General features: G+C 39.1%; 1 protein-coding gene and 1 long non-coding RNA gene across 3 annotated transcripts in view; both read left to right on the plus strand.

Annotated features, from left to right (window-relative positions):
* The first annotated feature begins 2082 nt into the window (after positions 1 to 2082).
* On the plus strand, positions 2083 to 17930 carry crispld2 (cysteine-rich secretory protein LCCL domain containing 2). The gene is made up of 15 exons (XM_044138987.1): positions 2083 to 2356; positions 5443 to 5764; positions 6708 to 6826; positions 8894 to 9026; positions 10793 to 10908; positions 11149 to 11249; positions 11852 to 12034; positions 12125 to 12185; positions 12284 to 12350; positions 12439 to 12569; positions 12908 to 12955; positions 12990 to 13058; positions 13309 to 13384; positions 13840 to 13970; positions 16311 to 17930. The coding sequence occupies exons 2-15, from the start codon at positions 5495 to 5497 to the stop codon at positions 16360 to 16362; spliced, it is 1557 nt and encodes a 518-aa protein (XP_043994922.1). The 5' UTR covers positions 2083 to 2356; positions 5443 to 5494; the 3' UTR covers positions 16363 to 17930.
* Positions 17931 to 24028: 6098 nt separating this feature from the next.
* Positions 24029 to 26547, plus strand: part of LOC122843901 — a 100133-nt gene continuing 97614 nt past the window's right edge. For both annotated transcript variants that reach the window (XR_006372791.1, XR_006372790.1), the window contains exon 1: positions 24029 to 24459. This is a non-coding gene — a long non-coding RNA (uncharacterized LOC122843901). The remainder of the gene's footprint in view (positions 24460 to 26547) is intronic.

The following is a 26547-nucleotide window of genomic DNA, read 5'->3' on the forward strand; positions in this document are numbered from 1 at the left end:
TCAGAGCATATTTTGGTTGGTGTCCAGCCAAATGGGCTTTAAAGACCAAATGTGGTTTGGTCTGACAAGAACTGGCTTTCAAAAGATGGCTTCACAAAAGAGGACAAAACATTTTCCATATTTTTTCAATTCTGTTTAAGACGGCAAATAAACATTCAAAAGAAAGCTTATAAAATAGTACACATGGTCTCATTTAAAATGCTTAGAACATCCATTTTCAGGGGATGCTGGTACTCATTTACAGCAGCCATTGGGGCGAGAGGCTAAGTACACCTTGTCTGGTCACCAGTCATTCACAAGACAACGCACACAGACAGAGACAGTTAAGGACAAATTAGATAGATCTAGCAGCCAAACTTTTGGATTGTGTAAAATATCACGCATCCACAGGAAGAACAGGCAAACTCCATGAAGTAGGAATACAACCCAGGAGCCTTTTGCTGCAAGGCAGCAGTGCTACTAACTGCACATCTGTGCAGCCTGAGCCATGTTTAACTATATTTCTTGAAATTAACCAGCTAGTTCTGGTTACTTACACAACAAATTATGCCACCACTGCCTGCTACCGTCTCCAAATGATGTTTAAAAGAGCAGATGCGGTGTGCGCCACAATTTGGCAGAGTCTGTATTGAAAGAAAAGGTTAGGCTTCAGTTTGCTGGCCATCACCAGGTTAGGGCATGCTGCTATGAAAGTCTGAGATGTTTTAAAAGGAACAGATGAAAAACTTGAACTGTTTGCGTCACACATCTACTAGTCTTATCCAGGGAGTGATACGAAACTGGGTCATCTCCTCCCTTTTTTATTCTGCCCAACTCTCCTCTATATCTAAGATCCACGTAAAGATCTTTGTCTTTTTTATTTTCTTGCTAAGATTGCTTTTCCTTCATGTATCCTTCCAGTGAGTTTAAAAATAGTGGAATACAGTCAATTAAATCAGTTGCAGATATGATCCCCCCCCCTCCCCCCCCCAATATTGCAAACATTTATAAAAGCACCTGAGAATAATTCAAAAGCAACATAACAAATTACTCCCTGTTTTGAGTTTTTTACACAAAAACCAAACTATAGAAGTTTATTATTCTTTGGCCATTTGATTCTCTTGAGCAGCAAATTATACACAGGAGTGGTAGAAAAAAAAAAGTAGCTTAAAAAGGTGCGTAAGCAGCAGGTATAGCCATATGGAGAAAATCCATTCATAAGTTCAGGACATGGATTCAACTATGTGCTTCACCACACAGAAATGTGTCCCGGACATAGGGACAACCAACTGAAGAAGAGCTGAAGCAACCTTTAACACAGCCACATGCTGACTGCCGCCATGCCTCAAAACGATGCAGCAATTCACACAAGGTATCTGAGTACGTACGCTGCACAGTATCTGTTCATACTTTCAATAGGTCAATATTTCTGCATTAAAAAACTTTTTAAATTTTCATCTGTAATCAAATTTTCTTATAAACTCAATGTTATGATTTTCTTATAAACTCAAGTAATTAATAACTTGCTGAATCTATCTATCTATCTATCTATCTATATAGATAGATAGATAGATAGATAGATAGATAGATAGATAGATAGATAGATAGATAGATAGATAGATAGATAGATAGATAGATAGATAGATAGATAGATAGATAGATAGATGTGTGTGTGTATGTATGTATGTATAGCGTGCGTGTGTCTGTGAAACTGAGCGCCTTATATAGCTAAAGACGGAGACAACCTGATGAGCAGAGAACAAAATGACTGTCTCCTCTGCGCACTCCCCAGCCTCACCTCTTGTTCTTTGGCACAATGGCGGGTTTCGCGTCCGCCGGTGTCTGGGGAGAAAAAGTAAAGAATCAGAAGCTGTGAGTAAGCACGCTATCTAACAAATCTTAACAAATCAGCAGCGGGCAGTCATATTCCCCATCACATCTTAGGTCTATTCGCTTGTGTTTTTAAGCGAGGTTCTTAAGAAGTGTAACTTCGCAACAACTCGTCATCCAGTGATGGGGACATAACTGCCCGCTGCTGATTTGTTAGATAGCGTGCTTACTCACAGCTTCTGATTCTTTACCTTTTCTCGCCAGACACCAGCAAATGCGAAACCCGCTGTGTGCCAAGAACAAGGGGGAGGCTGGGGAGTGCGCAGAGGAGACAGTCATTTTTTTTTCCCTCTCTGCTCATCAGGGGTCTCCTTCTCTAGCTATATAAGGCGCTCAGTTTCACAGAGGTAACACAGTTTCCTACGAGCCTCAGGAAAATCGCCAAATAGCAACAGCAGCCACAGCAGCCAGCTCCTCTAATAAGGAAACAATCCAGCTCTCCAGAGCAGACTGACCGATATCTTCCAGCAGCTGCAGAGAGACAGAGGTGAGACATTACGCACATTATGCTTTTAATGTATTGTCACGTTTGACGTCGTGACTGTAATGCTTAAGTTTGCAAACACCAACTTTTATATTTTTGGCGTGTATGCAAATGAAGCTGTTAGACACTGATAGGCATTTTCTGCTGCCACCAGGTGGAAATTATATGGAGAAATTCAATTCTATTTTCCTGTAGGATGTTGAAAAATGCCATACAGTTGCTGCTGGTTGCAAACCTGTAAAATAAGTAATCTTTCAAAAGGATGAATAAACTTTTGTTTTAAGGAAAGACATCAAATAGAACTGATTTACCTGTTTAAAAATGATATTAAATGAGTGAAAATGCAATAATAAACATGCGCTTGTATTAAATTTCCTTGTTGGATCAGCTGTTCTTAAGGCAGACTTCCTCCTTGGATCAGCCCAGAAGTGGTTCCCATAACAGAGATGTGCACATTTCTCTTCTGAGTCCTCTGCTCTGTCTGTCACTGTGGTATAAAATTCATGAAAGCCATGAGAAGGGCCCAGACAGAGAAGCTGGTAGGGCTTCAGTGGGAAGAAGACATGGCACAGGCTGAGGAGAAGGGTGTGGTGCCTGGGCTGCCCGTTGGCTCCGTCTCAGTGCCCCGAGCTGGCACGGCGTGTTGACACAGAGCCGGCGCCAGACCTCAAGCTGCCTTTTTAGCCAGAGGGAAAAGGGTGAAGGGATTCAAGGATAAGAGCAATCAGTGCAAGCTGGAACTTAGTTTATTTATTTATTTTTGTTCTTCTCTGGTCACTGCCTGACTGCCTCCCCTCTCCACGAAACTTTGTGATGTTTGCTTTACGTTTTAGTCTTTGGACGTCCTCCTGTGTGGCTGCAGCCTGGCGGGAGAATTTCATATGCAGAATCAGCTCCACGCAAGTGTTCTGCCCAAACACGGTTCACTCAGGTTAAAACCTGTGAACCTAATGTCAGGTTGTTCTCCCCAGAGTCAGAATACTTCTCTGTATACTCTGATGTCAGAAATCTGTCCTGCCATCACCATTTTTTTTTTTTTACTTTGTTAACAACAGAAAGTCATATTACTCTCCATTAAGTGCAACTGCTGAAGGTTTTCAATCTCAGAAATAAGCTGTCTGTAAACATCGAATTTTGGAGAAATATTACATCTGATCATGGTACATCTCGCTACAGTTTGTACATTAATACAGACAATCATTCATGCATGGAACTACCATGTTTGAAACAGAGCATGCGTCCATTTTTCTGAAAGAATTAAGCTATATTTAAAGCATCATCAGTTCATCAAATAAAACTTTTCACTCTGATCTTCTCTAGATGGACTAAATGTAATGCAGGCGCTTTATTAAGATTACAATATCATGTAAAAATTATTTTACTAGCTGACTCTGTCAGGTTTTCTAACCATGCAGCCAGACAGAGATTTGAAGAGGAACAGCAAAAGTAAATGAGGTGGGTTAGCATTGCTCGACAACAATTGATGGATGTCATCCAATTGGCGTCAACATGTTACTGAGGAATATTGTCTCTGCTGGCTGGATATTGAGCTGTTAGATTGTCATGTCAGTCACACAGCAACAGTCTTCAGTCAGAAGCCTTTTTTGATTTGTTGCAAGACTGGCTGTTACTGGAAATCCTTCCCACAACTCCATCCACAGTGACTCTTTAGAGATATATGATTTATGGCGACATTTAGTTGCCCTTTAGGATAAATAGAGCATTTTTGAATTGAATTGACTCCAATATATGAGCCTCATATATTGATTCATTTCACACAAAGTGATTTAGTCTAAGAGTTTTTGTCAGGTCACTTTAATAATTGTGGCTTACATGTTTTCAAAATCCCAGATTTGGTTTGTCCTCAAAATTTGAGTGTTACATAGGAAGAGGGCAAGCCACAGTTGCTCATTATCGAATAAGCTGGCAAAGAATATTGATAGAAAATTGAGTGGAAGAAAAAAAATTGGTAAAGACATTGGTGGGCAATCTCCAGAGATAGCTGCAGCCTTCAGATGACCGTAAAGCAAATTCCATTTGACGGGACGGTTGCTCACTAACTCAGTACATCAGCTTCCAGATTGCAGTTAATTTTGCATTTCATTTGAAAATCAGCTCAGGAGGAAGAATGGAGAGGCACAGACTCAAGAGGGTTTCTTGAGGTGTAGAGAGCAAAGTTCCCCAATCAGAGATGACTTGGGAGGCTATTTCACCCGCTGGAGATGTTCACTGTATTTTATCAAGTCCAAAGGCATTATGGATGTTTGTCAGCAAATATTAGAGCTTCACATTCTCTCTTACAACAGAGATGCTGGTTACATTCACCAGCAGCACTTAGGAAAAGCACAAATATCTGCTTTAATGATGGTCATATTATCATTGCGCTTGATTTGCCATCAACCCACTGACCTAAATCCCACAAAGAATCCATGGCTTGTCTGAATTGTATGTCTGGGGTCTCTGATCTTCTTCTTGTCTAAATTCCCAAAGGCTGCTATCATTAAATAAATCTGAGCGTCCATATCAGATCAGCAGAGCCTCAAACTGATCACCCAAATGGCACATTGATGCAGTAATCTATGCAAAAAGAGCGTCGCTCAAGTGTTTACTGCTTACAGTATGTGGCCGTTCTTTTCAGTAGGCTAACATTTCTCTATTAAAAATCATTTTTATTAGTTTTCTGCACTATCACAATCTTGTGTGAAACTGAATTGTTTGTTTTTATTAGCTGCAAGCCATAATAAGACCAAAGATAAATGCTTGAAATAGATTATATGTGTTTAAATAACTAAGTGGAAAAATAAAAATGGTTTTTCTGCCTGGTAGGAGAACAGGAGGGAGTAAAAATGTCCATCATTTCCTAAATGCACTCTTTTTCACTTTAGCTAAGCACCACTGAGGAAACTTTAGAGAAAGAGTAAGCACTGGCTTCATCCACCTTCTCATGGAAGGTGGATGAAGCCTTCTTTCTCCAAGAGAAAGAAGGTGATGTTAGAGAAGATTTAGTTTTCATAGTTTCTTGGTAGAAGAGTTTATGACATGTCTGAACAAATGTTGTAACATGTACCACTTATCTGTCAACTCTCCAGGTTATTTGGGCTCCTGAAGAGGTTTATTACCCCAGACAGTTTGCGTATCAGAATGACTCATTCTGCTTCGCCTTGCCTCCTCTTCCTCTCCCTCCTGATGCGTTGCGTCACTGACTCGTCTTCGCTCTTCCTGCCGGATTCCAAGGAACTCCAGCACCTGCTGAGTCGCTATGAGCAAGAAGCGGACCATAACGGCGTTAGCTCCACAGCTGGCAACAGGACAAGACGAGCCATCCTCTGGTCGGACCGGGAGGAGATCCTTCAGCTGCACAACAAGCTGAGGGGTAGCGTTTATCCCACCGCCTCAAACATGGAGTACATGGTGAGATCTGACACCTAAACGCCAATTAAACAGAGAAAAAAGATCAAAAGTTTAATCTCCTGGAAATTGAAGCGTCGGCAGAAACAAACACCGTAACAGGGCTTGTAATTAGGGGTTTAAAAGGCTTTAAATTGTCAAGAAAGAGGTGGAGGTGGTGTAAAAACAATCTTTTCTCTCTGCTGGAAACATGGAGTCATAAAGGTTGACCCGCTGCCAGCCTGCTGTGCCAGTCTTTTACAGGGAGCGCTTTAATGCTGACTCCGTCCTACCTGAAAACAGCTCGCCTGTGAAGAACACGGGAGGGTGAGGGAGAGAGGAAGAGGCCGACGGTGAAATTTAGGGACTCGTGGAACATTTCTGGGTAAAGCAGGAGAGGGATTATTGTTGCGACATACAGAGGATTACTCAGAAGTCGTTGATGTTTGAGGTTGGGAGAAGCAGCAGCAGCAGCAGCTTGTGTGTCTTGGGACTGTGGTTATGGTGTGGAGGCAAGTGTCTGTAGACCCACTCTGCTCTCTCGTATTCCAGGGAACAAGCAGTGTGTGTTTGCATTGGTAAAGGGGTGCTTGGGGGTTATAGTGGTGTCAGTGTATGCATGCTTTCGTGACCACCAAAAGCCTGGAAATTTACTGAGGGGATGTCCTCTGAGGGCCCAGGCAATCTGGGAGCCCTCGCTGCGTTTTACCGTTGGAGTCAGGTGTTGTCTATTTTTCTCTCCTCCCTTTGATTAATTCAACTGCGACTGCTGTGAACCTATTGGGGCTGAAGTCAAACACCTTTACAGGTCGACATTTAAACTGTATTCAGCTCAGTCATCTCTCGAGGAATTGCATTGGTAAAGGTCTTGAACAGATTTAGGCTAATAGCTTGCAAAATCAGAACATATTATAAGGGAAAATCCGTCCATCTGTGAAACAAATTGTATTGCGTCTCATGCATGCAGGTTTGGGACGATGAGCTGGAGAGGTCAGCCACTCACTGGGCTGAGGAGTGTCAGTGGGACCATGGACCTCAAGACCTCCTCATGTCGATTGGACAAAACCTGGCAGTACACTGGGGGAGGTGAGATTCAAACCTGTCATCTGGATGAATGTCGTATTAATTTTGGGTGGATAATTTTTTAAATTGTTGTTCATGCAGGCTATGAAGCTAATATCACCTAATTCTGACTTAGTTGACTTGACTTTTTTGGGGTTTTTCATTTGTTGTATAATCATTCCATCCTGGTAAAAGTTTATATAAAACGCTAAACTCCCTGAATTAATGTGGTCTTCTTGGTCACAACGCATACATTTAGTCCTCTGACTACTGCTATATCTAATAATAAGAATACTAAATGATATATGATCCAATAAATCCATAAATTTACATTTATGGATTGTTTAAGGATAAAATGGTCTTTGTGGAGTTTATGTTGTATAAAAGTTGCTTTTACAATGTCTCAAAAGGTTTCAATATTAAGAAAAAACACCTGATGTTACCCAAGAATCAACGTTATTGATTGATGTTGAATTCATTACTAAGACAAAGAGAGTTGTGCCATTGCTGTTTAAGCATGGCATTGCGTTTCACATTATTTCTGATATAATCTGTATGTTAGTTCATTTTGGTTCAAATGATTAGACAAAAGAACATTTAACTGGGTCAGTGATGGAAATGTAGCCTGGCTGGTCAACGATTCTTGAGTCTCTGTCCAGAAATCAATATTTTAGTAAACGTAACCTCGGTAAGGACGGTACAGATTTAAAAATAAAAACTTTTATGACCGGATGGTGGAAAAAGGGAAAAATAAAATGCCATGTTCAAAAATTATCCATGAATTTTCTCAGTAATCCCAGGCAAAGGCTTTATTTTTCCTGCAATGTAACCAAAACAATCTGTGTAAATACATCAGCGTTTCTACAAGTTTCCACTGGCGTTATGACTGCTACCATGTTGTGATGGTGAGCAGGTATCGAGGCTGGAAGGTTTTCCTTAGTTCTCGTCACTAACTGATTTGATTCAGGTCTAAAATTTGACCAGAACCTCCTAAAAACTGCAAACATTCAGAATGGTGAAGAGGACGATGACAGTCACAAACCCAAACAATACAATATCCAAGGTCAATGCACATATGCAAAGGTAATAGTGCAGTCCTTTTAGTTGGTAAACCAAAAGTATTTCAGCCCCATATTAGCATGTTTAACTACAGAACACTTTAAATATCCCCCAGGTGAGCAGAAGGAAATATTAAGCTACCTTGCACATATCTATCAGGGGGAAGCGGTGGCCATGGACAACAGTCTTGGATCTCTCTGGGTTATCTTGCTGATATCAGGAATTGGCATTTTTCATGTGGACTTGTGTGAGGATAAATGAATATATGCCCAACCGAGTTAAACATCTGCAAAAATCCTCTCTTGGTTACCTTTGGGCTCTCTAACATGGTAGTGATCTGAAACATATCGCTAAAGTGGTCTTGAAATATTGGACAGTGAACAATAACAACATTTATGACTGGCCCAGGCTGAGTTCAGACCTGAAATCCATCCACAATCTGTGGAAGACCAAAGCAATGGCAAGGAAGTGTGCCTTTGAATGGCCTGACACAGTTGGCCTCTGTGTAACAACACATGGATATCACAGCAGGTGCCCTTCCAGGAACCTGCTCTGATTCTCTCAAGCCTTTTTCCCCCTTTTTTTTCTTTCATTGCCAAAAAACCCTGATGTAGAGTCATTTTTCCTCTCCTCCTCGCCTCCATCAGCACTTTTCAAGAGTTGTTTATAAAACGTTAACTGATTAGTTAGGCGATGGTGCCACGTTCAAGTTTACTTCTCGTTGATTTTTTTCCCCCCCCCATCTTGATTCAATTTCCCCTTGTTATGTGGGACCAGTCTGCAGTTCTTTGCGCCAGGTGAAATTCGGACTCATCTTTTGAGGAGTAATGGGCAGTAGGGAGGAGAGATTTATGTAGTGTTTCTCAAGCCTGAGCCAAAGCACCTGGCAGCTCTCTCAGATATTTCCCTTTTGCCCCAGGAAGCTGGACCGGCTGTGACTAAGCCTACTGTTTTTCTGAATGTGTGTGTGTGTGTGTGTGGGCGTGTGCGTGTGTGTGTGTGGGCGTGGACGTGTGCACATTGGTCCTACAGATACCGCTCACCTGCCTTCCATGTCCAGGCGTGGTACGACGAAGTAAAGGACTACACCTACCCTTACCCTCAAGAGTGCAACCCGTGGTGCCCTGACCGCTGCTCAGGGCCAATGTGCACCCACTACACCCAGGTAGGAGAATGGCAGACCACTTTAGATGAGTAATTTGTCTCTTTAACAAATAACTTATTGCCTTAACGGGAGGGAATGAGCTGGCTTCCCGGCTCGAGGGTGTGATGTACTAATTACAAACAGTCTGTGATCTTCCTGGTGATTTACAGGAAAACAACACTGAAACTGGGATGGATCTATTCGTCAGTAGTTTCTTCAGTTGTGGTTATGCTAGAAAAAATAACAAAACTAATAGGACCTAGAGCACCACTGACGTGTCTGTGAATCCTGTGAATGGAGATTTTTGACTGAACTTTAGACGGTTCTAGTATGAATATTATCCATGGTGGGCCCTTTCTTCTTAACCTGAGAATATTCCAACTACTTTTAACTACTTGTAGCTATGCTCTTTTTTAATTTTTTTAATTTTTGGAAAACAAACTCCACAGGTTTAAAAAATGTAATGGTATTTTAAAGAGTCTTTGTCTATATAGAATTACTTAGTCCTCAATTTACCAGTCTATATATTGTGGTATTCAGTCTAGAATAATATTTCCATGAATCACTGACTGTGTTTAAAAAAACCTTTCAGTATATCAATTTAAGTTCTCCAGGCATTTTAGGTTTTAAACTGCATGTTATCAAAAGTCTTAAAACTTTGCAGCAGTTCCCAACTTTAGCACCATCAGCAAGGTGCAGTGGGAGAGATGGCACCTCAAAGAGGGTCCACCTGCTCCCTAAAGAGTATAAGCAATAAAAATAAGCAATAGCAACATGTTTGGGGCAGAAACTAAATAATGCCACGCCCTGTCACAGACTCATATTGTCAGTGTTTCCTGTGAGCATAACAATTTGATAGGAAATCTCTTAGCAGCTAAGTATAACTGCATGCTGGTCTGGACCAGCATTTCCTGATTAAAACTGCTCAAAATGTGAGACCCTAAAGAAGAAAGAATGTCTAAATGAGCAAGTTAAAATCTGAATTAGGATCCATAGACAGAAGAGCTGGCCTACGGTCAGCCTCAAAGCTGTTGGGTTGACTTTACGGAAACAGTCTCAGTCTCTCTTCTATGCTTTCACCCTGAAACTTGATCACTTTCATCTGGCAGTCATTTCCAAACCCAGCAGACGTCCTGCACCGCCTGACCTGGGCTCCTTTGAAGATGCTGCTGACAGAAGCAGGAGGAGCTGAGCCAACACCTGACTGTCTGTCTGCTGTTGGTTGACGTATCTGCCGTCCAGGCTGTCGCACTCCAGTGCTACCTTTTGATTGCATTGTGCTGCGTTAGAGACACATGTCAGTCTGTGTGCTAACTCACTGCTTCCAGCGGCCCCTAAGCATACAAGAAGGGAAAAAAAGAGAAAAAGACCAACATTCCTGAGGAGGGGAAGCACGTGTTTGAGAGGGAGGTGTTGGGAGAAGTTTTAGAATATGCAGCTTTTTATTTCCCTCAAATGGGACATGATTTATCCGTAACACCTCTACAGCTGCTCTTTTCGTATATCTTCTGAAATTGAAACTTCAGCGGACCATTTTAAAACTGTATTCGAGGTATTAAAAATATACATTTGTTTCCCTTTTCACAGCCTAATGAAAACATCACACCAGACTAGGGCAGAATCAAAGGCCCTAGCAGGTCCCTGTGGCCCCGTTAATTAAAACAGTCAATTTAAGTGTTTCCTCTTGAATTAATGAGTGTGAGAGATGTCAGTGTAGAAATATAGTCTTCTCATTCAGAGAATGCCAGTGCTAACTTTGGCCGTGTATTTATTTTCCCTCATTTCAGCTGGTCTGGGCAACCACGAACCGAGTGGGCTGTGCTGTGCATGTGTGTCCAAGGATGAACGTCTGGGGAGAAATATGGGAGAACGCTGTTTACCTTGTTTGCAACTATTCCCCAAAGTAAGATCAGTATTCCTCCACTGTCCGCTGTTCGGCAACAACCTCTAGACGTGTTTGCATTGCTCTGTACACGGTTAGCAAATGTTAAACATGTTATGTTTTGACATCGGTGTGGATTAAAAAGTGTCTAAATTTAGGAGTAAAATTACTAGGGTAATTGTCTTTGTTGGGTTCTGGGAGTTTCCTGGAGTAATGACAAAGCCACCATACTTTGATAATTAACTATCTGGTTCTGTGCAGGGGAAACTGGATCGGAGAGGCCCCATATCAACATGGTCGCCCTTGTTCTCAGTGTCCTCCAAGCTTTGGAGGAGGATGTAGAAATAATCTGTGCTACAAAGGTGAGACGTTTCTCTGCAATTTTGGAAAACGACTTTTAAAAATGGTCTCATGAGCTACTTTGTTGGTGTTCTGCCAAGTAAACTCAAAGTCCGCACCAAAGATGTTGTCGCTGTAGGAGTTGAGAAGGGCAAGTCTTGAACACTTAACCATCCAAGACCTAAATTTAATTGAAAATGTTTCTTCAAAATAAATGTCTATAGGTGCCACCATCAGTCTAATTTGACTGATATTGGGCTCCAGATGATTAAATCTGTTAGAGACAAGCCCAAAAGGTTTTCCATCTGTAATGTCCAATATTTCCTGTTGTTCTAAAAGGAACTGACTTGAAATAAAAGCCTATTCGTGCATACATTTGAAGATCTTTGTTCACAAAATAGTTTCTAAAACCATGTATCATTTTCCTTCCACTTCACAATCTGTACTAAATTGTATTTGGTAGACACAGATAGATGTTTGACGTATAGGTGCCGATAAACAGAGCAGTAAGAAAAACATTAAGCAATTAAAACCCAAACTGGGAAAACTCTGAAATTTAATTACCAGCATATTTTCTCTGTAATGAATGCCTCAACCTAACGTCAACATACTTGAACGCTACCAGACTCTCAGCGCTCGGAGACGGAGGACATGAACGAGGTGGAAAAGCCTCAGGTACCACTGTCGCCTCGGACTACCTCCAAACCGACCCCCAGACCTCCCAGGAAACCTGTAACCAAACCCTCCTCTCCCAAAACCGCCACCCCAAGGACATCCTCCCCAAAGACTCCCAACAATCCATATCTTGGTAGACACAGGGATTATTAACATAATAATGTGTATTAATAACCATTTTGTTTTTGGTACTTAATTTTAATGTGTTGTCTCATTATTGCAGCTCACAACATTAAGTGTGAGACTAAACTGCGGGATAAGTGTAAAGGAGCAACCTGCAACAGGTCAGCATATTATGAGGATTTTTAGTCGATAATTACTTATTTATTCCCTTATCGCACACTTTCTTCTTTCTTTGTTTATTTTCGTTCTTCTTCTGCAGACACAATTGTCCAGCAAATTGTCTAAATGCAAAAGGGAAAGTTTGGGGCACTGTTTCTTATGATGTGGTGAGTCTCTCAAAACTGGAAACATCTTACATTTCTAAACAATTTCTAACATTATGGCATTCCTAAAGTTCACTTCTCACTGTTACAGCAATCAAGTATTTGCCGAGCTGCTATCCATTCTGGGGTCATCGACAACAATGGAGGGCTGGTTGACATAACAAGGACAGACAAGTTGCCTTTCTTTGTCAGATCCACAAAAAATGGAGTCGAGTCTCTCAGGTAGACACGCCTGCTCTTTCCAATTTATTTTTTAAATTAAAATTGGGCTGTGAGTAAAACTATAGATACAGCTCTGGAACATATGTAATTGAGAAAAAACTAAATGAGGAGTAAAATGAGTAGGACCAACAAAATAAGATGCACAGAATCAACATTAACCATTGGTGAACTTGAGAGAAGCACTCAAATAACTACTAGGAACATAATTTATTCAATTTATTTCAGAGCACGACTGTCTCAATTTATTTCAGAATTGTCTTGCTAATAAACCTTTTTTTGTTGTTTTTGTACTTTGTCAACTGAAAGTGTTGTAATGCATCTCTCTTTTTGTTATGCAGCAAATATAAACCTGGCAACTCCTTCACGGTGGTCAGAGTGGAAGGTGAGTAAATCAGTATTTTTTAGGAAAGAATTGTGTAGAATCACAACATGCTACACAACAGTGAGGGAAATCTGCCCTTATAGACGACCATTCTCACACTGTCCCAGGTGCATCCATTCACTGGCTTTAGCTGTTTTACTGAATAGATTTTTTAAAAATGTCTAACACCCCCTAACAGATACTTTGAAAACCTATTATGTTGCAGATATTTACAAATTATAAAACAAAGTTATAAGATTGATGAGAAGTTTTCTTTACGTTACTGATTGTGTAATGTGATTGTAAATCCTTATGCGGCCACTTATTTCTCTTAAATGCAACATAATCATAGCTTGTATGTACTTCTGGGGTTCTCAGAATCATCTGTCCAGCCAGCTGTAAGACTCAACCATCCTATTGGTCGCCTGTAGTTGGAAACAACATCTATGCAGATGTGAGTATTAATAAATATTTACAAAGTGGTCATAAATCCAGCTGAAAGATCTCCAGAACTCTGCTAGTTGTTTTTATTTTTTATTTTTACTGTGGGCTGTTTGTACATTCGGGGTCCTTCTGACACTTAGTAAGAGCTCCAGGTCAAAACTAAAGCTTCCTGTATGTCAAAACCAAAGTATGTCTTGCAAAGCAGGACACTCAGATATGTTTCTGCAGTCGTAAGGAGGCTACATGTTGGTTAAACATGGAATATAAAACCTCTGGTTAGAATCATTGCATGAATGTAGAGTGTGATCCGTGTTTAGATTGGAATTGAATGATTATACTCTCCTGATAAGAACTTATGGCTTTTGTTACGCTAATGCCAGAGTTCTACACACTCCTTATGTGTGTATGAGCATCTTTTTTTTTAAAGAGTGTAAAGGTTTTTCACTTTCTTTCTGTTCTTCACAGAGCTCTAGCATTTGCAAAGCGGCCATCCATGCAGGGGTAATCAAAGGAGACGGAGGTTTTGTTGATGTTCTGCCACTGGAAAGAAGAAAGAGTTACGCTGGCGTCCTAAAAAATGGCATCCAGTCTGAAAGGTAACCTCACTGTTTTGGTGTTTACTAGACTAACTGTAGTTATATTTCCCCATTGAGCTTCATTATTCATTTATAGAAGACACAAAGGTTAAAAAAATGTTGCATCATGTTTGATTAGTTGCAATTTATATCAGACAATAAAGAATTTAGTTTGAATTTTGAAAAACACAACAGCTAAAACATGCATACTGAGAACTGGTAAGCCCTCCTTGGCTGTGAAAACATTCAGAAATTTTTTTAAACTAAAGTTAATTTATTAAAAATAACTGCCGTGTTCTCATTAAAATCCCAAATCCCTACTTCTGAATCTCTCTTCTACTTCTGATAGAAAACGGCCGTCTGTCAATCCATTTTTCATACTTGCTCAGTTCTTGAAGGGTTACAGTCTGGTTTGCTCCAGTCTCCACAGGATGAAGGGTTACCAGTCCATCACAGAGCAACACAATAATTCAATCACACACTCACCCTAATGAGTGATCAGGAATGTCAGTTTTTCTAACATGAATGTCTTTGAACTGTGGGAGGAAGCCGACATACCCAGAGAGAACATCCAAACTAAACACTGGAACGGTCCTGGCTGGGTTTTGAACCCAGGACTTCCTATGCAACTCCTTCTAGAAAATAAATATAGACACGTTTCCAAACATGATTTTTGAAAAAGAAAATCACTTCTTTTTGCAGAAAGAGGTGGCCTCTTTGTTGAAGCAAAAACAAAATTGGCAAAGAACTGTAGCGTCTAGTTCGACTGCCTGTGTCTTTAGGACGGTGACAATATTTTGCATGATATCTTCAGAATTGTTAGTTTTGAACCAACGGTATTGCCCCACTTTGGACATGTTATTTTTTTTCCTCATAAATGAGATTGAACACTTTGAAATTGCATTAGTAGATGAATAAACAATTTCAGGGTCTAGTTCAATGTTAAGCAAGATTTGCTGATACGAAATTAAATTTTGTTCGCTTAGGTTTTTTGTTTGATTGTTGAAACCGACAAGTACATTTGACAAGACAAAGCAGACCATGTCAGAGGAAGTTGGGTGATTGATGTCCGCTGTAATAGCCCATGTAGTGGGTTCTCTGCTTGCACGCAATGCTTCACAAATCACTTTCATGTCTTTGGTTAGCTCCAGTGGACTAACTCAGGTAAAAAAGTCCTCGTGGTCAGCTCTGCTGGCATATGTGGGATGCAAGAGTGATGGTGTGGTTTGGTGTGTGGGTAGGCCACACACTGCCTCTTTGCTTACTTTACCCATAGATTTCAACTGACTGAGCAAAGTGCTGAATTGGTAATAACAATCCAAGTCTGACTGTTTGAAACCCGATGCAGAGCTGTGAAGGCCGCACTCGGGGCATTGGGACAGGAGGTCAGTAAGTGCCTGAGGAGGAGTTAATGCCATGTGCCAACATCATGGCAGCGTGGGCAGTTTAGATTGCTCAGTGCTGCTGTGAATGTAATTACAGCCTATCCAATTACTTCACAATGGAGATGCTGTCAGACAATCTGCCAGCTTCCCTACACGAACAATTATTTGTTCCAGGACTCCAGTAGTTCTAGCTTATCGTGGTTATTGATCATGGCACAGCTTCAAGGTCTTTCTGCTAATGAACTAATTAATATCAATGAGTTGAGCACATGTGGGAACAACCCCCCCCTCATATTTGGAAATACTGGGGCAGTGAGTTATTCTGGAAACAGCAGGTTTCATGGCGGTTTCAACCCGAAATATCAACTCTTCATTTATACTTTGATGGATTTCGCTGTTGAGATAATTTGAACCATGGGGGAAAAATCCACTTCACTTCTGATTGTTGTAATCATACCTGAAGTTAGATTAAAATACAATATATGCATTAATAATGGCTTCAACTCCTTGAGGCAACAACATTCATCAGAACCACATACCGTACAGTCAGAGCTTCAGTGGAAAGGTTGAGATCAAGTCAGTCTCATGTGTTAAAAAGACCCAAACTCAACACCTGCAGCTGATTTATCAATCTGCGGTGGGACTGAAAATTAATATTCACGGCTTCTCTCCATCTAATTTGACTGAACTTGGGTTCATTTTGTAAAAGCATTTGGCCAAATTTCCAGTCTCTAACTATGCAAAGCTGTTAAAAAAGAAAACTTGAGAAACTTCTCCACTTGCAGACAAAAGCTGTTTCTACAAAGTAAAGAAGCATGTAGACTGAATACAAACATTTTTATTTGTAAAGAAAATATATCTCATCTAATCTCTGTGAAGTTCAAATTTGTGGGTGTAAAGGCATGAATGCTTTTGCCAGCTAAGTAATGTTTGCATCTCTAACAGTAAAGATAACACATTTTTTGTGTATTTTCAGCCAAAGCAACACAGACGGAGGCTCCTTCAGACTCTTTGCCGTGAAGGTGTGACACTTTTGAAGTCTGAGGACCAACAGAGTTTGCTCAGCTGGTCTGGAAAAGCAGAAAGTGCCCACAGGTTGAATACCGTGACCCTTGTGCAGTGGAGTCCGAAAATATATAGATTTCCTTTGTCCCACCTTTTATCACTGTAATCTCCAGTAGAAATGCTTCTTTATCATCTGGGCATATTGTATTTTGATGGTCCTTATTTTTACAGAATCTGTGAATACAGAAGATTTTATTATGAATTGAACAGCTGGTGCTGAAATATTGTAGGTACACAGAAATAATTATGTTTACAATAATGTTCATATTAAATATATATGTTGGTTTTCATACACAAGAATGTATACTGATCACACTGTATTTAATCCTGTCCAGAATACATGATAATTTTTTTGTTTTGTTTTTGACAGTTATTACAATATGTTAATTTGTTTCTGCTTTATTAGTTATTTTTTTTAGTGGCTAACTGGGTTACAATTTTCTACTGTTGAACATTTAGACCACAAGCTGCCAAACATTTTAGTTTCTGACCTACAAATAACAGAGACAAAGATTTTTGACCCACAAGATTTTCTTTTTACGTTTTTTTTTTTCAAGTTAGATTAAATATTTTATTAAAATTTTTAAGGCCCACGCTGTACCCCGTTACCCGGGACAGGGTCTCAAACCACAATCTTAAAAACTCTTGCTGTCGAGTCACGTCCAAGTGTAAATTACATTTAAAAGTTGAGACTGTGTCTGGGAACTGGTCACAGGGAAGGAGAGCTTCTGGAGAATAAAGTAGTGGGAATATATTAAACACCAGATACATTTTTATAAGATGAGCTCCATTATCTCTGTCGTGTTTAGCGCTTGCTTATTTCTCTGATTATTTCTTGATGCCTTTTTGGCCCTGTTGTATATATGAAAATGTTTCGTTGTCCCTGCCCCCACTTATGACAACTGAATGTGTTGCACGGTTCAGGTACAGAGATGTTTGTGTTTTAGTGGTGAGTATGTGTAACAGTTTGCGACATTGAACTGCAGTTTGTGCGTTTCGGAACAACTAGCGCTATGCAGCACAATTAGAGAAGATACCTACTATGCTGATTTGTTTTATTCTAGGACAGAACATGCTTCTTCGTTCAAATTACTGATAAAACTAATACATTTTGTTTTGTAGGCCTTTTGCTTTCAGTTACGATCCTAAAGCACAGTAGACATGTTAAAGCACTTTTAAGCTTTGTTGTGCCTCCTGTTTTTTATTATTACTAACGATGAAAAGCATTTGTATTTATAGTCAGAGTGATAATCTGGAAAAACTGCAGCCATGTATGGTATGTCTTTCTGTCTCTTTATTCTACCTCAGCCCTATTGCTTTGCTCAGCAGTTTTTTTGGGAGGGAGAGATTTTGTCTAAATGGAAGTTTTGTAAAATATGGCAACTGTAAATAATATGATCTTTGTTTTTAAATTTCATTCTCTCAAACTATGATTAAAACAAGCACATTTGTTTGTTTTCTGTGCTGTTTTTTAACAGATGTGGCGGTGTATGTCTTATACGTTTTTTGCACAATATGAAAATAAAGTATGTTTTACAAATGCAAATGGATCAGTGTGTTTTTATTAAAGATGTTTTAAGATACATTTTTAAAACTGAAATTGATTTATTAATTATTTATTATTATTATTATTATTATTGATTTATTTACTCCAGCTTTCCAGGACTAAATGGGAATTAATGTTTCTGCAATTTTTCTCACCTTGTGACTGAAAACCTTTATAAAGATCAAATTTTTGAGCTGAAACATTAGTCATGTATTTGTTTTACTGTATTGTAGGTGTAGTTTTCACTTGCATGGTGCTCAAGCTTTCATCAGCCAAAGAGTGGCACGTTTCTTTCATAAGTGTATTAAATGTACTTTGTCCGGAGTATTCCACCAATTTCTGTTTAACATGAAATCTGAATGAAATTGAGATGAAGGCCACCCAGGATCTGATTGTTGTCTTTGGAGAGGCATCACTGACCACATTTGTGTCATGGCTCTGCTTCTTGTGGGCACTCACAGATCCAAGAGGGCGGGATCAACAAGCTATAGCGATCACTTTTCAGAAACCACATACAGTACACAATCTGCCAGCGGATGTTTCAGTCAGCGTCCGTTTAAAAGGAGTGGAGGCAGAGAGAATCATCTTTATTTTCAATTTCATGTGCCAGCGTACAGTTTCTATTCATCAGTGGACTATAGAGTACAGTGTATGAGCCATATACTGTACATGCTGTTGCTTCATTTACAGCTCACTGAGAGAGAGTCGACTTAGACTCTAGTAACCCCTCTTACTCCAGGGCTTTTGACAGAAGCAGATGTTCAGGTTCAGTTAAGCCCTGGTTGGACAGGACCCTTGACATGTTGCTGATAAACAGCTGTGGAATGACTGTTTTACTCCCATTGTCAAAAAATAAAGATTTGTATTCCCATCTAAATCCCCAAACAGCTTTGATTAAAAAAAATGTGAAGATTTTTCCAGTCTTAGGATCCTTCTGTCTCAAAATGTGCTTTTCATTACAGAGTGTTTTAGTCGAGGCAAAAGCTGCAAAATATTGGACTTTTGTTTACGTAATCTTTTGTTTACATATTTGAATGTTACATATTTGTCTTAGCTTATACTGTTTCAACTGTATTAAATGGAGTTTAGAGTCTTTTGTATTGTTTCTGAATATGCACATTGCCAAACAAGGCTTGTGTTCATATTTGGAAAGTTACTGAACACAACTGTCCAAATGCCTATTAAAACTTTAAAAGATTTAGTCATTACTCTTGACCTTATGAATCAGTATGCACTCATGTATGAAACACTCAGACACCACATGAAACTGAGTGAGCTTGTCTGGTCATTGAAGTTTCCAATAGATTGATTTAATCATCAAATCTGACCTCTTAGCTGTGTCTACCTACTTTGAAAAAGCGCCTACGTGAAAAAAATTGTAATTGCAAGACTGATGAAATCCCTGTTTGTTCATAATGCAGGAATAATACTTTGACACTGGAATGTTTTGTTCAAAGTATATACTTTTTACTACCACTGAAATTAAGGAAAATTTTTCTGAAATAATCCATGATTAGTTGATGGGCTGCACAGTAGAGAATTTGTTGAGAGCGTTGACTAAGAAGAGGTTAAGCATGGAAAGACCACTTCGTACAGTTTTTGGTTCTGGAATGATCTAGAGTGGAAAATCACCCAACATTGGATAAATGGGCCATGTAAACCAGCCACTCCCTTCTGACTGCAGGATGGGTTTCAAGCCAGAATAGCAGCTTTCATGATTGGATTTCTTCATCCTTCAGCGGGACCTATTGGGAGACGGTGAGATCTGAACCATAGTGAAGTTTTCTGATTTTTCAGCTAAGGCGATTCTGAGCTGAGGAATTGACCCATTCAAATGTCAAATTTGAAAACTTTTTTCTTCTCCCAAACGTTACTCCACAAACTAGCATAAGATATCAGATCTCAAGACAAGGTCAAAAGCTTTTGATAAGTTAGACTTTAATAAACATAGAAAATATTTTGATTAACCATTTGCTATTTATTTTGATAGAAGCATATTGTTAACTTTTTATCTTGATTGACACTATAAAGCCAATTTTAGTTTAAATGGAAATTGAAGATGTTGTGATGGATCCATGTCTGAAAATACTGATTCATACTCTCCAAACCTTGTAGGACAGTCTGAGATTGACAAATCCTGTTTTTGTCATCTACTCTAATTATTCTGCAGACAAACATTTCACAGAGGTACAACAGATAAGAAGAATAATCTGTTACCTACTAACCTTTCCAAACAGAAACCGCTGCTTGTTAAGCGAAGTCCAGACTTTGATGCCAACATTTTTTCATGTTCTTATGTTTTTGTTTTTGAATCTCAGTTTAAATATGGCTGATTAGTTGGAAATAATTCCTCTGCAGCAGTTTATGACTGTATTAGGTTTAATGGGTCTGAGACCGTTAAAAAGCTGACTAATGGTCTTCAGGCATATTGACGCTGTTTAGTACAAATTAAAATCCCAAGCAAAGAAGACAGGGGAAAAAAAAAGAGGATTTATAGTCGTTTAATCTCGCTGTGTTGTACAATAACTTCATTAAAATCCCAAGCAAAGAAGACAGGGGAAAAAAAAAGAGGATTTATAGTCGTTTAATCTCGCTGTGTTGTACAATAACTTCATTCTTCAACACAAACGGTTTTTCTGTGACTGAAATGGATATGCATGAAGACTAAATAAATCAAGCCTAAATTCTCCTCTGCTGAGCTTTGATGTAGATTTTTTCATTGTTATTGCGGAAGAGCCATGTGGTGTTTGTGTGCAGTTTGCAAATGAGATGTACAGCCAACATCGGGGTCACTTGTAAGACACGATAAAAATTTAAAACAATAAATAATAGAAGAGCATGTTCAGGAAAGACAGGTAAGACAATCCAAGTGGAGGAATTTTGGATTTTTTAAATAAAACTGATTATGGTCTAGGACAAACAGAGCAAAAATGTTGTTGATATTGTGCTGCTCGTTAATCAAATAATTGCTGTAAAAAATAGATTGAATAGAATGCATAGATTAAAAAAAAAGAAACAAACTTTTCATAATGCTGTTTGTCTGATGAAAACATTTAAAGCACTGTTCACATTTATTTTCATAGTAAGGATTGTTTCTTGACCAAGTTTTGCCAAACGATTTCATCCAGGCAAAGCTTGTGGCACAAAACCAAAGGGTTGTGGGATCAACAAAGCCAGCCATCCCAAGATGGAAAAGGAAAGTGAGTGTATCTCATGAAGCAGTTCCCCAGCTCCCTTGAACAAATTTCCATACCAAAAAGTTGTTGACACAGCAGTCTTCCCTTCTACTGGAACATCTTTTATGTCCAGTTTAAAAAGGTACAGCTGGAAATCCATTTTCTGCTCTAACATAACCACAAAAACGACTCCAAGATCAACCAGTCTTTGGTAGAAAATTATGCTACTTTTACCTGTTTTATGACTGATATTGTTCTCATTAAGCACAAAATGAGAAATCTTTCTAAGGCAGCTAAAAATCTCTGCAAAGCCATTGAACAGATAATTAAATGAGACAGTCATACTCTGAATAAGCCAAATCATTCATGGATGTTTTTATGACAATCCCCCAAAAAAGAAATACATCCCCATTGATGTTTTAAGTTTTTAATTTTGATTGATAATCTGTATATTGTCGTCAGTCTTAGATCACCAAGAGTATGTCCCGGGCTGGGTTCCTTCTTGGGGATTAGTTTTATTCCTGGCTCATGAAAAAGAAACCAAACGGGGAAAGCACAGGAGTCTTCTTCAGGGAAATGATGAGTAATCTTTGTTGAGGGAGTGTAGTCAGCCAAGTGGCAGACAGAAACGCTTTCTGACACTGGAAATATAAACGTGTCACATAGCAGTTGAAGGTATGGTCGCACAGAAAGTTTTTCTTTCTTTCTTGAGATCCACTATACTTCTTGGAAAAGCCATTTCTAGATCCACATGCAGATTTATTTGATCAAAACCTTATACCGTGGAGTAAAACAGTCCTCTCAGTTTAGAAGAGCTTCTCTTCTCCATGTTCAAACATATTTAAACTTGGGCTAATGTGAAAAAAGTAACAAAAGGCTGCAAGTTCTGTGATCTATTAGGATTCTCCAGTCTCTACTTTTTTTTTTTTTCACAATATACACAGCTAAACTTTTCCACTGAATGCTTTGGGATTCCTTAAAGTCAGAAATAGATCTCTTTCGCAGAGCTGCCTCATTAGCCTTGTATTTGTCTGGTGATAAGTTCATGAAATGCTGCACTGCTACATAAACCGGCTGTCAGAAACAAAGATGGAGAACCTCGTTATAGATGCTGTAACAAAGGCCTCACTCATAGCCCAGTTTGGGAATCTGTCATCAGACAGTGAAGATGACACAAAATCACACGCCAGTAATGGATGGCTGCTTCTTTTGTGCCTTTTCTGTCCTCCATGATGAACAGATGAGTCCAATAAGTAGCACAAGAGTTTGTCGGCACTTTGTTCCAAGTGGAACAGCAAGAGAAGCGGAAAGTTCAGAAGAAGTAAACAAAGCCTGAGTGCCAGTGGTACTGTCTGTTTAAAAAGCTCTGCCCTCAGACGGCTTGTGTCAGAGCTAAACCAGTACTTCTGGAGCCACTGGAGAACATTTGATGTATTAAGATTACAAGATAAATTTGTACTTCCTTTTTACAACAACTGTACAGTAAAAAAAAAACAAACAAAAAAACAACAACAATCCAACACTAATTATTGGAGAAGTATAATTTATTACTGCAGAGGTTTCCTTTGCAGAACCTCATTGGAATCTGTCTGCTGTCAGTTCTTACTACTTGCATTTTTGACAAAGCTGTGGACAAATAGGGAATAGTAGGTTTTCTAACTCATTTCCATCTCCTGTGTTGGACTTTTCCTCTGAAGAACACTTGATGAAGACAAAAACAATAACATTAAAATAGGTTTTAGATGGATTTTTAACAGCAATCCCAAAGTCATGATGGACACGGTCAAGGAAAAAAAAAATAAGAAAATGGTATCATTCATTCTTAATATTTTTACATTATTATTAAGTATGTAATTCTGATTGGCCTGGTTTGACCTCTGCACATTTTTGCCATCTTTTGCCAGATGTTATGTGAGCTCTAGTGACAGTGAATGCATATTTGCAATACAACTCCAGTGTAGTAAACAGATGGGGATAAAAAGAAACAAAAAAGCTTATTACTAACCTCTTCTCCCATTTTTGAGAGTGGAAAGTAAACATTAAGGAGCTCAAGAATTTCTGTTTCCAATGACTATGGAATACCCTCTTCAGATTAACTTGAGAATTCTTGTTTCTGAGAAAAAGAGATTCTCCACCCATAGCTACTAACCTCAACTTTGTGTGACAGTCATTTATCATAAAGAACTCAAAACAGTATGCAGTGCAGATGTGAAGCATTAGTCTGACTTGATGATAGAGAATTAAAACAGCGTTTGCCTTTTGGTAAAAGTTTTATAATAGTATATTTTCTGAGAAGAAGTAATACTTTATTCTGAAGGGTTTTGACTAGGTGACTCTAAGGAGTGCATACTTTGGAAATATTTCTACTTGATTCATGTCATGTCTAAAAACATTGTATAAAAACATTTAACTCTCCTTTTAGTATTCAATCATTGAGTGATGATGTTATTTCTCTCCAGTTTTTGAACACATAACTTACCATTTTATTTTTAGTTTTCTGGTTTAACATAGTTCATTAAGGGGCTGGAACTGCAGGCAGGTGCCATTATTTTTCATCTCTTCATGACAGCTTTTGTAATCCTTACGTGATTCTCTAATTATGTCACGGTTTAACCCTGAGTTGTAAGGTTGCAAGATTCGCAGTTTCTGCACAACTGGGCAAATTTGATTTAGATTTTGCAGGTTTTGGGCATGGTTGAATTGAATTTAGGGTTCCTCTTCTTCTCTTTTTTTATGGGGTTTGGTAAACAACTTTTAGGTGCATTACCGCGACCTTCCAGATTAGAGTATGGATCAGGTGCTTTTCAATTTTGAGTTAACCTTTTGGAACCATTTTCAATCAATCAATGCCCCCTAGCTGTATATCCACCATCACTGATTGGCTATTGTCACCTGCAGGGCGTTGACAACAAAGAACTTGTGGACGCCGGAATTATGCTAGTTTTAGTAGCAACTTAGTGAAAGTGCTGTAATAGACCTAGACTTAAAATGCTGAAGTGGGCGGAAATATAAGACTGCTTTCGGAATTTAGCACTTGGTGCTATCAAACTGCGCAACCTTTCTGCAACTAATGCGCCAATTGAAAAAACTTCTTTCCTAGTTACTCTGTTCAAAGATGGCCCCAGAAATCGCGTTGGCCTGCCGCTCCTGTCAAGTTTGATGGGTATGCGTTCAGGATCAACACGGAATAGACGGACTTCAGCAACATCCCGTCCTCCTTGACAGTTATTGGAGAAATCTGACTCAACCATGTACTGATTTCTGATCTCAAGGGGGTGTTTTAGTTCAGGAGAGGACTAAAGTTGTGCATTCCAGCCCACAGTCTACTCTGCATCAAGGTAAGCACCAAAATTCAAGCTTTTCATATGTGAGTGTGTTCACTGATACGTGGTCGTTATGGAGCCTATCTGAAAATATGTTTGGGAAGGCTGGGTGACGTATCTCCTTTACTGGCTCTAATCTTCCTGTGGTTGTTGGTTTGTAGATTTTTTTTCTTTTCTTAAAGATGATGTTAAATTTCTTGACATATAGTCATGCTGTGCTTCATGCTCCATATAGCACTATTGGACGGCTTTTTTGCGTGTTGTGGTGGTTTTTAAATTATTTTTGGTCTGGAAATGATGATCTGGCATTATTACTTGCTATATTGAGTTATTATTGCTATTAAAGTTTTATATTTTGGATGCATTTTCTCATGGTAGTTTCGGGTTTGTTTGGAAGCTCAGTTTGTGTTAATTAATCTCCCTTGCTAAGTTTTCATTCTGCCACAAGTCTTCCACATCGCCTCTGATTAGTTCATCTGGTTCATTTGTCATTTTCCACTCCTGTCTCAGTATTTAAGCTCTTGGTTGTCATTGTTTCTTGCTGGATTCTTCCATTACACTGCCTACGCTCTCCATGACCTACTCCTCCTGTGATTTTCCTGAACCTCCAAGTTCTCCATATTGTTCATTATCAAAGAACTCTTTATTTTATTTTTTATGCCTCTCTTGGTTTCTGCATTTTGGTCCCTCACTAACCACGTCATGGCCAACCATTGCTATTTCTGTGTTGCCAATTCGAATTCCTAATACCCCCAGACTGCCTTTCCCATGCTTTTAATGTCATCTGCTCTCGTACTGGCACTGACTCCTCCTGCCAAGACAAATGTCAGACTGAGCATCATAGCCCAAGTTCAAGCTGGTGATGGTGAGTTTGTTGTAGTAGGGTCTGGAAACTCCCTCTGAGCTTCTTCTCACACAGTGGGACTGAATGGGGTCTGGGAAAGGTTTGCTTCCCAGATAAGTTGAGTGTTGGTGCCTTCTTCCCTTTAATTATTTTGGTATGTTTTGCAAAAAAAGACATACTTTTAGCTAGATTCATTTCCTCATTAAGCAGTTTTTTTTATTTGAACACAAGACCATACTTTGCTGGTCATTGTTAAACACCTAACATTATTCCTATTTTTGGATCATCCAGGCATTGTTTTTATGTAGACACATTACATCTAGACAGCTGTGATAAATGTATATTTGCTTTTTCTATGTAATTGTGCAAAAATGTTTTCACTCTATAGGAATGTTTCTCTTTGTGTATCTGGACTTTATTTAACATGGCCTGTTTCTTGTCAAGACGGTCCATTAATTTGTTATCATAGCATAAAACGCAAACCAGAAATATAGTTTACCCACAATAATAGTAAAGGGTTAAAGGATAGTTGTGTTTGTAATAAAACCTATATTTAAAGCTATGTTTAGTCTCCGCTCAAAAAGGGGAATAGCAAAACCAAACTAAAAACAAAAAAACCTGTCTCTCCACAAACCATAATTCATATTTTTGGGAGTGGTGGCTGCAGCTTGACGTCTTAGCAAACTGTCTCAGTTACTCAGTGTGGTGTTTTCCTGTTGTAGGGAGTAACAGGAGATAAAACTGCTGACCAACAGACTATCCTAACAGGCCTGCTGATGCAATACATCTTCAAGTTGACCTGAACACGCTGCTTTAGTTGGGATGCTTTCCTAGAGCCAGTGAGCTGTGTTGAGTGAGAAACCAGTCTCTAGGTGCTGTCAGTGTGAGGGCATTGTGCAGTTTTTCTCAATGGAAAGAAATTTTTGTATTTTCAGATATTAGTGAGATTTCTCTTTCTTGGAAATAGTTGCTCTGCTGCTAAAACACCATTCCTAAATATTTTTTTTCATTGGCAAAGAACATAATATACTTGATCAAATAAGCTGAAATAAATATGAATAAGCCAATGCATTTTAAGGCTAAAACCCATTATTTATCAGTGTCTGTCTGTTTCTGACAGTCTTTCTGTTGCTCCCAGCTGTGGTAACTTCCAGGAAAAAGAGCTAGAGTTGCTTTACAATGACAGCTATGGTGCTTTTGTGGGTTTTTCTGTTCTGATGTGCCCTGACGCAGTCCAACCTGCTTTCAGTTTCTTGCGT

Source organism: Gambusia affinis, linkage group LG02 (assembly GCF_019740435.1).
Source record: "Gambusia affinis linkage group LG02, SWU_Gaff_1.0, whole genome shotgun sequence".
In the NCBI taxonomy this organism is placed as follows: domain Eukaryota; kingdom Metazoa; phylum Chordata; class Actinopteri; order Cyprinodontiformes; family Poeciliidae; genus Gambusia; species Gambusia affinis.

Excerpts from the sequence above, each read along its gene's own strand:
- crispld2 (XM_044138987.1), top strand. The coding sequence starts at position 5,495 with ATGACTCATTCTGCTTCGCCTTGCCTCCTCTTCCTCTCCCTCCTGATG. Across the intron at positions 12,035-12,124 it reads TCCCAACAATCCATATCTTG|CTCACAACATTAAGTGTGAG; the intron begins GTAGACACAGGG and ends TCATTATTGCAG. Across the intron at positions 12,186-12,283 it reads AAAGGAGCAACCTGCAACAG|ACACAATTGTCCAGCAAATT; the intron begins GTCAGCATATTA and ends CTTCTTCTGCAG.